At 41.1% G+C, this 15,420-nt stretch overlaps 1 protein-coding gene across 1 annotated transcript in view; it reads left to right on the top strand.

Annotated features, from left to right (window-relative positions):
• The window catches only part of LOC124612903 (phospholipase DDHD2), a 200,643-nt gene extending 186,338 nt beyond the window's left edge, over positions 1-14,305 (top strand). Inside the window, exon 13 of the mRNA XM_047141375.1 lies at positions 13,193-14,305. Within this exon, the coding sequence (XP_046997331.1) occupies positions 13,193-13,583 (391 nt within the window). The 3' untranslated portion in view covers positions 13,584-14,305. The remainder of the gene's footprint in view (positions 1-13,192) is intronic.
• The last annotated feature ends 1,115 nt before the right edge of the window (positions 14,306-15,420 follow it).

The following is a 15,420-nucleotide window of genomic DNA, read 5'->3' as shown; positions in this document are numbered from 1 at the left end:
ATTTAGAGTACCAGCATTTGAAGCTGACTGCAGAATGAGTCTACAGTTGTCAATTCACATTTCCCATTAAAGAAATGAGAAACATTGACCAGTAGCCAATAGCATCACAAGGAAATAGAATTTATAAGGGAATACCAGGAAAAAGAATAATGAAGCAATGTCCACAATTAGGAATGGGATTTGTGGTAAATCTCAAAATACTTGAATTTGTAATAGAATTTAATTCACCATTTCACTGGCTATCAACAATGACTATGAAAGCTGCAAATAAAATATATACAATTATACTTGCTTGTGGTCCAACTAATAAGAAAGAATACACACGAGATATGAACAGATCTTGGGAGCTTTTAGATCAGGTAACACATGTAAATAAAAATCACACCAAAATTTTAACTGCAAATTTTAACACCAAGTTACAAAGAGAAAAGAAAGACAGAAATGTAATAGGGGGAAAAAAAAGGAATAGATGAGACTAGTGGAATTTTCCGGAAACCATGACATGATCTCATAGTCCACATACTTCAAGAGAAGACCAAATAAGCTCAAAACTTGAGAACGTCCAGACTGTGGAAAAGGAGGAAGGCAACTGGATCATGTCTGTAAGGATAAAAATCTATAGTGTGAAAGTTCTGAAAGGGACAGATACTGGATCAGTTCACTGCATGATAAAAAAATAAAAATATTGAATTTATTCCATTGAGAAAGAACAAAATCTCACACCAAAAAGAAGAGAACCTGTGACCTTCATAAACTGAAAAGCAACAAATAACACAAAGAATAAATAAGAAATATAAAGATAACAGATGATCTAGAGGAAATAGTACCCTAGCTGAACAGGTAGGCCCAATAAATCCAAGGAAAAAACCACCAATGGTGGAATGATGAGCATGATAAAACAGTGGTAAATAGACGCCAAGCCTGGTTAGGGTATCAGTCATAAAACAGAAGACTCAAATTTGGAACCCGCAGAACAACGAAAAAAAAGGAAAAAGGGTTGAACACCAGTTTCAAAATGATGTACTGCTAATGATAGAATCAAATAACAATGGGATTACTACAAAGTACACTGACAGGAAAAAATCACAACACCAAAAAATAATATAGAGTAATGAAATTCCAGGAATACATTTATCTAGGTAAAATATTGAAATGATTAACATTGCAAGATAGCACAGTAAAGTAAGCACAAGATAAGTCATTGCAAATGTGAATTGCTGTTACATTAATAACCAGTGTAATCACCAGAATGTTGAATGCAAACATGTAAATGTGCTTGCAGGTTGTTGGATGTCAGTTTGTGGGATGGAGTTTTCGGAAAGCAAAGACTGGTGTTGTGCACTTCTGTTGATTTCGTATCATTCAGCCACAACCAGAACTTTATGTTGATGACCAACTGTTCAATGTGGTGGAGACTTACTGCTTTTTGGGACTGGTCTTTGATTCTCAGTTGAAGTGGATTACCCATTTTCACCAGCCTAAGCAAAAGTGTTGGTTGCACCTTAATACACTTTGCTGCCTGAGTAACACCAACTGGGGTGCAGATTGCACTACCCTTCTGCAGCTTTACAAGGCTCTGACACAATTCCGCCTGGGTTATGGGAGTCTGGCATATGTTTTGGCATTGCCCTCAGCATTGGGAATACTGGATCTCGTACGCCACTGTGGGGTTAGGCTTGCAATATAAGTCTTTTGAACTAGCCCAGTGAACAGCTAATTCCTGGAGGCTAGGGCTTCTCCATTGTCAATCAGGTGCCAACAGCAGCTTGTCAATTGTGCTACCCACATTAGCAGCTCCCTGAAGCATCTAAACTACTGTTTTCTCTTTCCAAACATGCTAATCCTGCAATGATGGCCCCGAACAGGGATTACGATTTCAAACCGCATGCAGTCTATCCTCTCTGAACTTCAGTTATTTCCTCTTCCACCGTCTCCTCTGGGACCACTCACATACAAGTCTGTGATGCATCCCTTGGCCACAGCTTCATCATGACGTTTAACAAGGTCCGAAAGACTTGGTTTTCCCGAGGCCCACCGATGCTGGTTTTTATCCATCCTTGTCACATCCCAGGATTCAGTAGTAGTCTACACTGATAGCTCAATGGTTGCTGGTCATGTAGGCTTTGCTTATACCCATGCAGTACATACTGAACTGCTCTCCTTGCCAGATGGGTATAGTGTTTTCACTGTGGAGTTGGTAGCCATCTCTTGTGCTCTTGAGCATATCCATTCCTGCACTTGTGGGGTCCTTTCTCATCTGTAGCAACTCCTCGAGCCATTTGCAAGCTCTCGACCAGCCATCCCTTGGTTGTTAATATCCCAGATTCCCTGTAGGCCTTTGAACAGTGTGGATGCTTAGTGACATATATCGGGATCCTGGAGAACGAATTCACTGATGGCCTGGACAAATTGGCTGCAAGTAAACTGGCTCGTGGGATTGGTATTCCAGAAACAGACCTCCAATCGGTATTACGCTGTCGAGTTTCGGGTGCATGGAATATCGGATGGCTTACTCTTTCACCAAACTGCTGGTGATAAAGGAGACTACGAATCTGTGAAGATCCTCCATGCAGGCCTCTTGCAAGGTCTCTACCATCCTTTGCGACTCCGCTTTGGCCTTTCTTGGCTGACTTATGATCTCCTCTGTAGTGAGGACCCACCCCATTGTCGTGGCTCCCATTTGATGGTGGACACATTTTACTGGACGGCCCCAACCTAGCTGTGGTGGACTCTTAATCTCCTTGATGTTAGGAGAACATGCCCCAGCAGCTGGCTTAGTTTTATGTTTTATTTGTGATGTGGGCTCTTACCAGTCTCTTTAAGGGAGGGCCACTTAGCTGAGGGATTGGCAGAACTCTTTGTTGCCTCCTCTGCCTAGACTGGGCTGCATCTCCCATGGCTGGGCTGTCCAGTTTGGTCCTCAACCTACCTGCTTTTTTAATCTTCTTGCCCCTTCCCCCTCTGGTGTGGTCTGTTAGACTTGTTCATCTTTTGTCTCTCTGCTTTTCTTGCCCTCAGATTTGGAGTAGAGTGCCTCTGGGAAGTGGCAGGGGATGGGGGATTGTATGTTCCCTCTTTGCACTCTGCTTTTAGAGGGTTCCAGCTGCTACCTAAATGAGGCACCTTGGTTGCCTTTCTTCCTCTGTCTCCAAGTCTTCTGTTTGTCCTTTACCTCAGCTTTGCTGACATTGGTAGGCCTTGGGGTTTTCTTCGCATGTGTTTTGTACAGTAGGTTATCTCTGATCTACATCATCATAGAAGTGTCTGTTCAGAGGAAAAAGGGACTAATGGCCTTGTTTTGGTCCCTTTAACCAACCAACCGTCCAGAGCCTGGTCGTCTTGCCACTGTACATTCTTGTGACCACTGCTGCCAGTAATTGTGTACAGTGGCCACATTCCTGCCAAGTGTTTCTGCAATATTGCAGGAGAAACATCCAGCTTTTTGTAATCCTGTTACATGACCACGTTCAAACTCGGTGAGGTTTTGATATTGGTATCTTTGTCACTCTTGACTAACATCAACTCACCACGTCCAATCTGAAAGGTAACTAATGCTCATAACCACAACAGCATGTATTTAAACCAAAACTGATTTGCATCCTCAAAGTGGCACCAATAGCACCATTTTTATGCAACTGGTGCAGAATTTGAATAGGCATCTTTCAGATGTAGAAACACACGTACCAACTTATGGTTTATATCACACAACTCTTTCTTGGTGTTGCGATTTTTTCCCTCCCAGTATATTTAGCAGACAGCTACAAAGATGTGTCCCTTCAACATTAATGTTAAAGGATGAAAATAATAAGATGGCCTGTAGCAGTAGAAAAAAAAATACGCAAATTTCAGCAGGAACATTTAACAAATTACTAAATTGTGAAGGTCCCCAAAGCTACTTCAGCTAAACAAATTACTAAATTGTGAAGATCCGCAAAGCTACTTCAAATGAAGAGAGATACTTATATTAAGACACCAGCAGATGCAGTCCAGGAAGTCTACAAAGCTTTGAAAGAACTCAAAAACTCTAAAGCAAGTGGAGATGTTCAAACATACTGAAAACCTGGAACAAAGAACTACTACCAGAACATTGGACTACCATTATAATCCATCCACAAAAAGAGACAAGTCAAATCCAGACAACTATAGAGGAATTTCTCTTGTGGATATCACATATAAAGTCAAGATTTGTATACAGTTATTGTTAAGTTCAACTTGAACTGGAACTAACCCTTTGAGAATATCACGGATTTAGGCCCTGGAGAAGCTGCCCAGAACAGATAATTGCTTTGAAATTAGTAATGGGTTACCAAAGAAGGAGAAAAGAACAAAAAGTCATAACTTTTGTAGATCACAAAAAAGAGCTTACAGTTGTATCCACAGATCTTCAGTGATGGAGAGAGTAATGAATTTCGGTCTGTAATTAAAATCAATAAAAATGATAATTCCAACAAATACCAGATGTAAAGTAAAGTTCAGAGGAGAAATATCTGAGGAATTTAAGATTAATACAGGATTAAGACAGGAAGATGATTTACTGTCATTACTTTTCAACTGTGCTGTGGTACAAGAAAAATCCTAAAAAAATAACTGGACCAATTAACATAAAATGAACTTGAATTGCTTGGGATTCACAGATGACTTAGCATTATTTACTGATAACATTCATGAAGCTAGAAATCAAATACCATGCCTACATAGCACAAAAAATGGGACTCCAGATATGATTTGAAAAGACTGAGATGATGGTAGTAGATCCACTTGTAATCAACCACATCACAGTAAATAACTGGAAAGTAAAATTAGTGAAATAGTTTATATACCTAGGAGAAATTACAACATACATCTTGGATGAGAAATCTGCATGGCAAGAAAGAATTACCAAAATGATAAAAGCTAAAAAATTAACTTAGTCTTTGTCCAATAAAAATATCTATTAATCAAAACTAAATTAAAAAGATAGTTTATTACTCACCATATAGTGGAGTTGTTTAGTTGCAGACAGGTACAACAAAGAGCTGACTAAACATGTAAGCTTTCGACCATAAGGCCTTCTTCCAAAATAGACAACATATACACGCAAATTCATGTAAACGCAGCTCACATACATGACCACTGTTGGTGGCTTCCAGGGTCAGACCCAATTGCCCTGACAGCCAGAGACAGTAGTCATATGTATGTGAACTGCATTTGCATGAATGGCTTATATATATTATCTGTTTCAAAAGAAAGACTTACCACCAAAAGCTGACTTGTTTAGTAGTCTTTTTGTTGTGCTTTTCTGTGACTCATCATCTCTGCTGCATGGCGAATAGCAGTCTGTCCTTTTGATAATACTGTCACTATTCCATCCTGGACTTCTCATTGTTCGAAAACTAAACTAAAACATTACAAGACGGCTGTTCAACTAGAGTGGGCATACAGAAGTGAAACTCTTTTCAGAGTCACCCAGAGAAACAGAATCGACAAAATCCTGAAAATGGAGAGATGTTTAAAATTATATAGAAGGAAAACGAATATATATGGGAGAAACAATTTGTCTAATGGTTTAAATGCCTTGCTGTTATACATAAAAGGGTCACTCCATACCAACCAAACCACAGTATGCAACCCACTGACTCGGATTTTCATGAAATTTGGTACACATGGTTCATTTGCATATGTAATGACTGGTTTAAAATTTTGGAACTCTTATCTTAAGCTATTTCAAAGCTAGAGAAACTAGAGCAGCCTGATTTTCAGCATAAAATACTAAAAAAATTTCATCCATGGCTGTCGCGACTTCAGTAAGTAATTTTAAATTTGAAATTTCCCATACTTTCCTGTGGAATTCTAATATTGTATCAGATTTGTTGTAATCACATTATGAAGGGTCATTTGGGCCTTTCAAATAGAACTATTACTTTACTTTTAAATGTACACAATGTACAATACAAATTCCTGTGTACAGGCTGTAGTTAGTGTCGCAAAACTATGGTTGATATCATTGGAAAGAGGAGAAAATTACCTTTAAAACAGACTGAAAAAAATCTTTGGGGACACGACAACTAAAACAGTGATACAAATAAATAGGATAAGTGTAAAAAAAATGACATCATCGTAGAATACTTTTCAATTTTCCGGCCCACACCAAGTGTCACTACTGATAACACATCTTCCGAAATGTCTATCATGGGAAATTGCGGTTGGTGTGGTTTGTGGTTAGTGAACAATTATAGTGTTATGTTTTCATTAATATATATATATATATATATATATATATATATATATATATATATATATATATATATGGGAACATTCCACATGGGAAAAATATACCTAAAAACAAAGATGATGTGACTCACCAAACGAAAGCGCTGGCAGGTCGATAGACAAACAAACAAACACAGACATACACACAAAATTTAAGATTTTCGCAACCCACGGTTGCTTCGTCAGGAAAGAGGGAAGGAGAGGGAAAGCTGAAAGGATGTGGGTTTTAAGGGAGAGGGTAAGGAGTCATTCCAATCCCGGGAGCAAAAAGACTTACCTTAGGGGGAAAAAGGACAGGTATACACTCGCACACACACCCATATCCAACCACACATATACAGACACAAGCAGACATTTGTAAAGGCAAAGAGTTTCGGCAGAGATGTCAGTCGAGGCAGAAGTACAGTGGCAAAGATGTTGTTGAAAGACAGGTGAGGTATGAGCGGCGGCAACTTGAAATTAGCGGAGGTTGAGGCCTGGTGGATAACGAGCAGAGAGGATATACTGAAGGGCAAGTTCCCATCTCCGGAGTTCTGACAGGTTGGTATTAGTGGGAAGTATCCAGATCACCCGGACGGTGTAACACTGTGCCAAGATGTGCCTGTGTCCATTCATGCGAATGGACAGTTTGTTGCTGGTCATTCCCACATAGAAAGCTTCACAGTGTAGGCAGGTCAGTTGGTAAATCACGTGGGTGCTTTCACACGTGGCTCTGCCTTTGATCGTGTACACCTTCCGGGTTACAGGACTGGAGTAGGTGGTGGTGGGAGGGTGCATGGGACAGGTTTTACACTGGGGGCGGTTACAAGGGTAGGAGCCAGAGGGTAGGGAAGGTGGTTTGGGGATTTCTTAGGGATGAACTAAGAGGTTACGAAGGTTAGGTGGACGGCGGAAAGACACTCTTGGTGGAGTGGGGAGGATTTCATGAAGGATGGTTCTCATTTCAGGGCAGGATTTGAGGAAGTCGTATCCCTGCTGGAGAGCCACATTCAGAGTCTGATCCAGTCCCGGGAAGTATCCTGTCACAAGTGGGGCACTTTTGTGGTTCTTCTGTGGGAGGTTCTGGGCTTTAGGGGATGAGGAAGTGGCTCTGGTTATTTGCTTCTGTACCAGGTCGGGAGGTTAGTTGCGGGATGCGAATGCTGTTTTCAGATTGTTGGTGTAATGGTTCAGGGATTCCGGACTGCAGCAGATTCGTTTGCCACAAAGACCTAGGCTGTAGGGAAGGGACCGTTTGATGTGGAATGGGTGGCAGCTGTCATAATGGAGGTACTGCTGCTTGTTGGTGGGTTTGATGTGGATGGACGTGTGAAGCTGGCCATTGGACAGATGGAGGTCAACGTCAAGGAAAGTGGCATGGGATTTGGAGTAGGACCAGGTGAATCTGATGAAACCAAAGGAGTTGAGGTTGGAGAGGAAATTCTGGAGTTCTTCTTCACTGTGAGTCCAGATCATGAAGATGTCATCAATAAATCTGTACCAAACTTAGGGTTGGCAGGCCTGGGTAACCAAGAAGGCTTCCTCTAAGTGACCCATGAATAGGTTTGTGTACGAGGGTGCCATCCTGGTACCCATGGCTGTTCCCTTTAATTGATGGTATGTCTGGCCTTCAAAAGTGAAGAAGTTGTGGGTCAGGATGAAGCTGGTTAAGGTAATGAGGAAAGAGGTTTTAGGTTGGGTGGCAGGTGATCAGCGTGAAAGGAAGTGCTCCATCGCAGCGAGGCCCTGGATGTGCGGAATATTAGTGTATAAGGAAGTGGCATCAATGGTTACAAGGATGGTTTCCAGGGGGGTAACAGATTGGGTAAGGATTCCATGCGCTCGAGAAAGTGGTTGGTGTCTTTGATGAAGGATGGGAGACTGCATGTAATGGGTTGAAGGTGTTGATCTATGTAGGCAGAGATACGTTCTGTGGGGGCTTGGTAACCAGCTACAATGGGGAGGCCGGGATGATTGGGTTTGTGAATTTTAGGTAGAAGGTAGGGGTGCGGGGTGTCGATGGGGTCAGGAGGTTGATGGAGTCAGGTGAAAGGTTTTGCAGGGGGCCTAAGGTTCTGAGGATTCCTTGAAGCTCCGCCTGGACATCAGGAATGGGATTACCTTGGCAAACTTTGTATGTGGTGTTGTCTGAAAGCTGACGCAGTCCCTCAGCCACATACATAGTTTTTGCCGCTTCCCACAGGTTTTATCGTCATTATTTCTTCGTCAGACAATTGTTAGCCTCATTTTCATAATCTGCCACCACAAAACCACTCCTTTTAATACATTTACACACAGTTTTTTCGAAATTTTCTCGAATTTCTCCACCCTTTAACGTGTTTTGGCGGCAACACAACCACCTAACCTTTGTGCACATCGTTGTCTACCAACCCAAGTTCACCACAGGATCAACATAGCCCAGCTTTAACCAACACTTTTTCGCCTTTTTTCACACCAGATCTCCAGTTGCTTTCTAGTTCACCTTTATCTCTCCCCATATATTTTTATTTTCATTTTCATTTCAGCCTCATGTTACACTTTCCACCTTCTAATACCATGTCACCCTCACAACACCCCCACAACGACCCCATTACGTTTTATTTACATTCCCTTCCCAAACATGCCTTCACCCTAGCCAGATTACCTTGACGTTGACCTCCATCTGTCCAATGGCCAGCTTCACACGTCCATCCACATCAAACCCACCAACAAGCAGCAGTAACTCCATTATGACAGCTGCCACCCATTCCACATCAAACGGTCCCTTCCCTACAGCCTAGGTCTTCGTGGCAAACGAATCTGCTGCAGTCCGGAATCCCTCAACCATTATACCAACAACCTGGAAACAGCTTTCGCATCCCGCAACTAGCCTCCCGACCTGGTACAGAAGCAAATAACCAGAGCCACTTCCTCATCCCTCAAACCCAGAACCTCCCACAGAAGAATCCCAAAAGTGCCCCACTTGTGACAGGATACTTTCCGGGACTGGATCAGACTCTGAATGTGGCTCTCCAGCAGGGATACGACTTCCTCAAATCCTGCCCTGAAATGAGAACCATCCTTCATGAAATCCTCCCCACTCCACCAAGAGTGTCTTTCCGCCTTCCACCTAACCTTCGTAACCTCTTGGTTCATCCCTATGAAATCCCCAAACCACCTTCCCTACCCTCTGGCTCCTACCCTTGTAACCGCCCCCGGTGTAAAACCTGTCCCATGCACCCTGCCACCACCACCTACTCCAGTCCTGTAAGCCGGAAGGTGTACACGATCAAAGGCAGAGCCACGTGTGAAAGCACCCACGTGATTTACCAACTGACCTGCCTACACTGTGAAGCTTTCTATGTGGGAATGACCAGTAACAAACTGTCCATTCGCATGAATGGACACAGGCAGACAGTGTTTGTTGGTAATGAGGATCACCCTGTGGCTAAACATGCCTTGGTGCACAGCCAGCACATCTTGGCACAGTGTTACACCGTCCGGGTGATCTGGATACTTCCCACTAATACCAACCTGTCAGAACTCCGGAGATGGGAACTTGCCCTTCAGTACATCCTCTCTTCTCGTTATCCGCCAGGCCTCAGCCTCCTCTAATTTCAAGTTGCCGCCGCTCATACCTCACCTGTCTTTCAACAAAATCTTTGCCTCTGTACTTCCACCTCGACTGACATCTCTGCCCAAACTTCTTGCCTTTACAAATGTCTGCTTGTGTCTGTGTATGTGCGGTTGGATATGGGTGTGTGTGCGAGTGTATACCTGTCCTTTTTTCCCCCGAAGGTAAGTCTTTCCGCTCCCGGGATTGGAATGACTCCTTACCCTCTCCCTTAAAACCCACATCCTTTCATCTTTCCCTCTCCTTCCCTCTTTCCTGACGAAGCAACCGTGGGCTGCGAAAGCTTGAATTTTGTGTGTGTGTGTGTGTCTGTGTTTGTTTGTTTGTTTGTCTATCGACCTGCCAGTGCTTTCGTTTGGTAAGTCACATCATCTTTTTTTGTTAGATATATTTTTCCCACATGGAATGTTTCCCTCTATTATGTAAATATATACATATATTTATAAACAGTATGTATTAAAAATTAGCAGCCTGATTCCATCTGTACATTGCACTTTCCAAGATTTTTGGTAAGAACTTTGAACAATGACTTGTATTTATTTAACAGTATAGATGTACAATACAGAGAGACGGTAACCAGATTTGTCGCAATGGTTCAAGATATACAGTAATATATTGTTGCAGTAGTGAACATCATAAGGTTAACATAACATGCTAAAATAAGAAAACATTGGTTGCTTTTCATCTTATTGTTAGTGGAATTACCGAATTTATATTTTACTGTGCTTAAAATTTAGCATTCTGGTTTTTAACGTAAAAAGCTTCAGGCTGGACAGACATCTCCACTGAATGTAATTCAGTAGAATCGTATTCAGAAAGCATTTGTAAAATATTTCACAGTGGTAGAGGTACCCTTCATATTAAATTCTTTGTGCACATTGACATTTTATGTAGAATGATGCAACTACTGTTTCAATCAGATTGTGCAGGAGTAATTTAAATGTAGAAATTTTGGAATTTGGAAATGTGAAAACCAACAGGAGATAGTAAAATATGTGAAAAAAAAATATTGTTCTTGTAAAATACGAGGGCCGTTCAGAAAGTAACCTCCGGTTGATTTAAAAAAATACACCAAGTTAAATAAAAATATTTTAATATATACATCTTACAACTACATCTTTGCACTATTTTTCTACATAGTCTCCATAGCGATTGAGGCACTTATCATATCTCTTCACAAGCTTTGAAATTCCTTCTGCATAAAAATCACCCGCTTGTGCCTGGAGCCAGCCGGTGACCGCATCTTTGAGCTCTTCGTCGTCATCAAACCGCTGTGACCCGAGGTGATAATCACTTGGCGCCAGGTCTGGGCTGTAAGGTGGATGGTTGATAACATCCCACTTGAAGGACTCAAGAAGGGCCGTTGTTGTGCGAGCAGAGTGAGGACAGGCGTTATCGTGCAAAAAAACGATACCGGAAGTCAGCATACCACGGCGTTTGTTCTGTATAGCCTGTCGTAACTTTTTTATTGTTTCACAGTACACGTCTTGATTAATGGTCGCACCACGTTCCATGAATTCAACCAACAACACCCCTTTGGCATCCCAAAACACCGTTGCCATCAGTTTTCTGGCAGAAAAATCTTGCGAGGCTTTTCTTGGTTTGGTAGGTGAATTTGAATGTGCCCACATCTTTGATTGTTCTTTTGTCTCAGGGTTCACGTACTTAATCCAGGTTTCGTCACCGGTCACGATTCTGTTTAACAATGGTTCTCCTTCGTCCTCATAACGTGACAGAAAGTCTAATGCAGAGGCCTTTCTTTGAGTTTTGTGGTGGTCGGTAAGAATTTTGGGCACCCATCGTGCACAGAACTTACGGTAACCCAATCTTGCTGTCACTATCTCGTACAAGAGAGTCTTAGAAATCTGTGGAAAACCAGTAGACAACTCCGACATTGAGAAACGTCGATTTTCACGAACTTTTGCATCAACTATCTGAACGAGTTCGTCAGTCACCAATGATGGTCTACCACTCCTCTCTTCATCATGAACGTTTTCTCGTCCACTTTTAAATAAACGTACCCATTCACGGACAACTCCTTCACTCATAACTCTTGGTCCGTACATGGCACAAAGCTCACGATGAATAGCTGCTGCAGAATATCCTTTGGCTGTAAAAAACCTTATGACAGCACGCACTTCACATTTGGCGGGGTTTTCTATTGCAGCACACATTTCAAACTGCCACAAAAACTAAACTAGCGCAGGTACGACGTTCACTCGACCACGGCTTGATGCCGACTGACCTGTTGAGTGCGTGAACGCACAGATGGCGTCGCTATTCCCCCCACAACCCGCACTGTGACCAATCGGAGGTTACTTTCTGAACCGCCCTCGTATGTGAAAAAAAAATATTGTTCTCGCAGACAATAACTACAATGGTGCTAAACACAATCGTGGAGGCTTTTGTAATTTTTGACAGTGGCAAGTATTTGTGTCGATGAAACATAATGAATATAATAAAATAACCAGTGACCAAAGAATGCTAACAGACAGCACATAATGTAAGGATGTTGTGACTACAAAGACTAGTCTCCAGTGACCACGAATAATGCAGTGCATGTAGAAGAAAAGTTACAAATTCATAACTATCAAACAATGGAAAATCCAGGATGGAATGTAACAATATTATGAAAAGGAAAGTTGCACTCACCATATAGTGGAGATGCTGTGTTGCAGATAGACATAACAAAAAGACTGTCCCAAGTAAATAAAGCTTTGGGCCAGTAAGGCCTTCATCAAAAATAGACGACAGAGACACACATGGACACCTCACGCAAATGCCAACTGCAGTGTGGTTTCAGTTGCCTGAGACTGCAGTCGTGTGTGCGAGTTGGATTTGCATGTGTGTGTGTGTGTGTGTGTGTGTGTGTGTGTGTGTGTGTGTGTGTGTGATTTGTTTTTGATGAAGGCCTTATTGGCCGAAAGATTTATTTATTTGTGACAGTCTTTTTGTTGTGCCTATCTGCACCTCAGTATCTCCACTATATGGTGAGCGGCATCTTTCCTTTTCATAATATTGTTAAATTCATAAATATATTACAAACATGTGCAACTGTTCAAATACAAGTTGTAAGCAGTTAAGAAAACCTTTGAACTAAATTGACAGGTGATTACTTTATCTACAGAGTGTTTTTTACCTTTCTGAAAGAGAGCAGTAGACTATTTAATGTTTATTGGGTATTTTATGTAGCTTCTGCTTTGGGAAAATGAGCAGAAGTGAAATTCTTCAATGCTAACTCCACAATACCATTTCCAAAATAATACTTTTAATGTAAATTTTGGAGAATAATTTTCTGAAATCTTTGATATTGTAATATCAACTGTTTCAATGTTTTCTTACTTGTTTCAGGGAATCTGAAGACACAATACTTATGATTTTGAAAGAGATCTATGCTACAATGGGAGTACCACCTGACAGCCATTCAATACAGCAAAACATACCGATTGACAGGGAGCCAAAAACTAACACAGACCCAGATATTTATAATGAACTATCATATTTTGATGGCTCAGAACCACCAACAGGATCTGCTTCATCTGCCAGTGGTACCTCAACTTCGTTCAGTACTCCAAATCCTTCACATCCAGATGGACTTCAGCCAAAAGTTTCTAGCCACCCTATGTATCCATCCACCCAACAAAATGAGCCTGAGAGAACTGTAGGTATGGACCCAACAGCTCCACTGACAGAAAATAAGAATTTAGGGCCACCACCAATTTCAGGTTTTGTGAGAAAATAAACGTACAAGTTTTTATTGCAGACTGCTGAAATATTTGCCAACGTGTAAAATATGTTGCACATAACACAAGTATATATTGCACAAAATGGTGATGCTGTCTTGTATAGATAATTAAATACTGTGTTAAGCTATTTTCATCTCTCTGTGGGATTTCAAATTTTAATATTTATTTTTCATGTAAAATATTGTACAGTTTGTTGTTGAGTTGCTAGACTTACAGTATTTGTGTGCAGTATTTATTGTGTTTCAATGCAGTTGAACAGTGATTTTGAAAGGTATTTTGTTTGGTGTCAGAGTGAATGTACTGAAGGGAATATGTGCAATGTTGTCTCTGTAGTTCTGGTGTATTGTTTTTAATTCAGAGAAAGGGATTTGATTTCTTGGTAATGCTTACATAATGCAACACAGCCGTAACACAAGTTTTCTTGGTCATTAAGCAAAAATGTATTTATCTCTATGCTCCCACTGGGAACTTTGTTTCCAACCAATGCAGATTATGTAACATAACATTACTGAAAGTGACAGTGTGGTGCAGAAGTTGATTTTAAATTGGTTGCATCCAATACATACTTCTGTGAAAACTCGAGCCTTTTTATGAGAGTGGAATCACAGTAAAATAATTGTGGAGGTATGCCGAAAATCATCATACTTCATGTCAAAATGGATAGCTTTAACATTTGTAACTATTGTACATATTTTTTTTTTTTTTTTTGTAATACCTCGATACATTATGTAATGTATGTGTGTGATATAAATATCAACATTATTTTTGTTATAAAAATTTAGTCGCATATGGTGACATTATGAAATAACTCTAAATAAAATGATCTTGTTGTTATAACTCTTATGTGTGTGTGACCTTGTGACTCTTAATTGTTTGTTGGCCTTTCTATAAGGGGAGTCAAATGAAAACTATACACTTCCCGCAAAGGGACCATGGAATGATTCCATTCAGAAGTAATCATCACATGCATTAAGACATTTATCCCACTGGTAGAAGAGATGATCAGTTCCTGCTTTTTAGAATGTAGTCAGCCAGTGATGGGTCCACAACTGCACCATTCTTGCACTTTCTTGTATGACTGAAACTGACATCCATGCATGTCTTTCTACAGGTAACAAAAGATATGAAAATCATGCAGAGTATGATCTAGGCTGTTCAGAGGATGTTGCAGTGTTTTCCAAGCAAATCACTGAAGTATAGCCTTTGTGTGACTGGCAGTGTTGGAGTGCATATTATTGTGCCACAGGATGATTCCACCCAACAGTGTTCTTGGGTGTTTTGGTTTTGTCACATAGCAGTTTCTGCAAAGTGTATTCGTAGCACTGCACATTGGTTGTGATTCCACACCTGAGGAACTCAATGAGCAGAGCGTTCCTGCAGTTGAAGAAAGACCTCATATTATCTTTTTTGATCCCACCATTTCTAGTCTAAGGGCAAACACTAGCCAGCATGAGAAACTTACTACATCTCACTGCCAAAGAAATTCAAAGCTGTTCTCACAAGTTCCAGTAAGACCATGATGACCTCCTTTGACTGCAGGGGCCCTCTGCCTATAGAATTCCTTAATCATGAGACCACAGTACATGTGCTGCAGTATGGAGACACTTTGCAGAAACTGAGATGTGCCATAAAGTCAAAACAACCAGAAATGCTGTTGGACAGAATCATCCTGTTGCAAGGTAATGCCTGCCCCCATGCTGCCAATTGGACAAAGGCTAGGTGTCAGCATTTCGGTTGGGAAACACAGCAGCATCCTCCATAAAGCCCTGGTCATTCTCTGTGTGATTTTCATGTCTTTGGTGACCTTGAGAAAGATGTATGGGCATCAGTTGC

The sequence above is a fragment of the Schistocerca americana genome, chromosome 4 (assembly GCF_021461395.2).
Source record: "Schistocerca americana isolate TAMUIC-IGC-003095 chromosome 4, iqSchAmer2.1, whole genome shotgun sequence".
NCBI lineage: Eukaryota > Metazoa > Arthropoda > Insecta > Orthoptera > Acrididae > Schistocerca > Schistocerca americana.
This window is presented reverse-complemented; position numbering and strand designations above follow the sequence as displayed.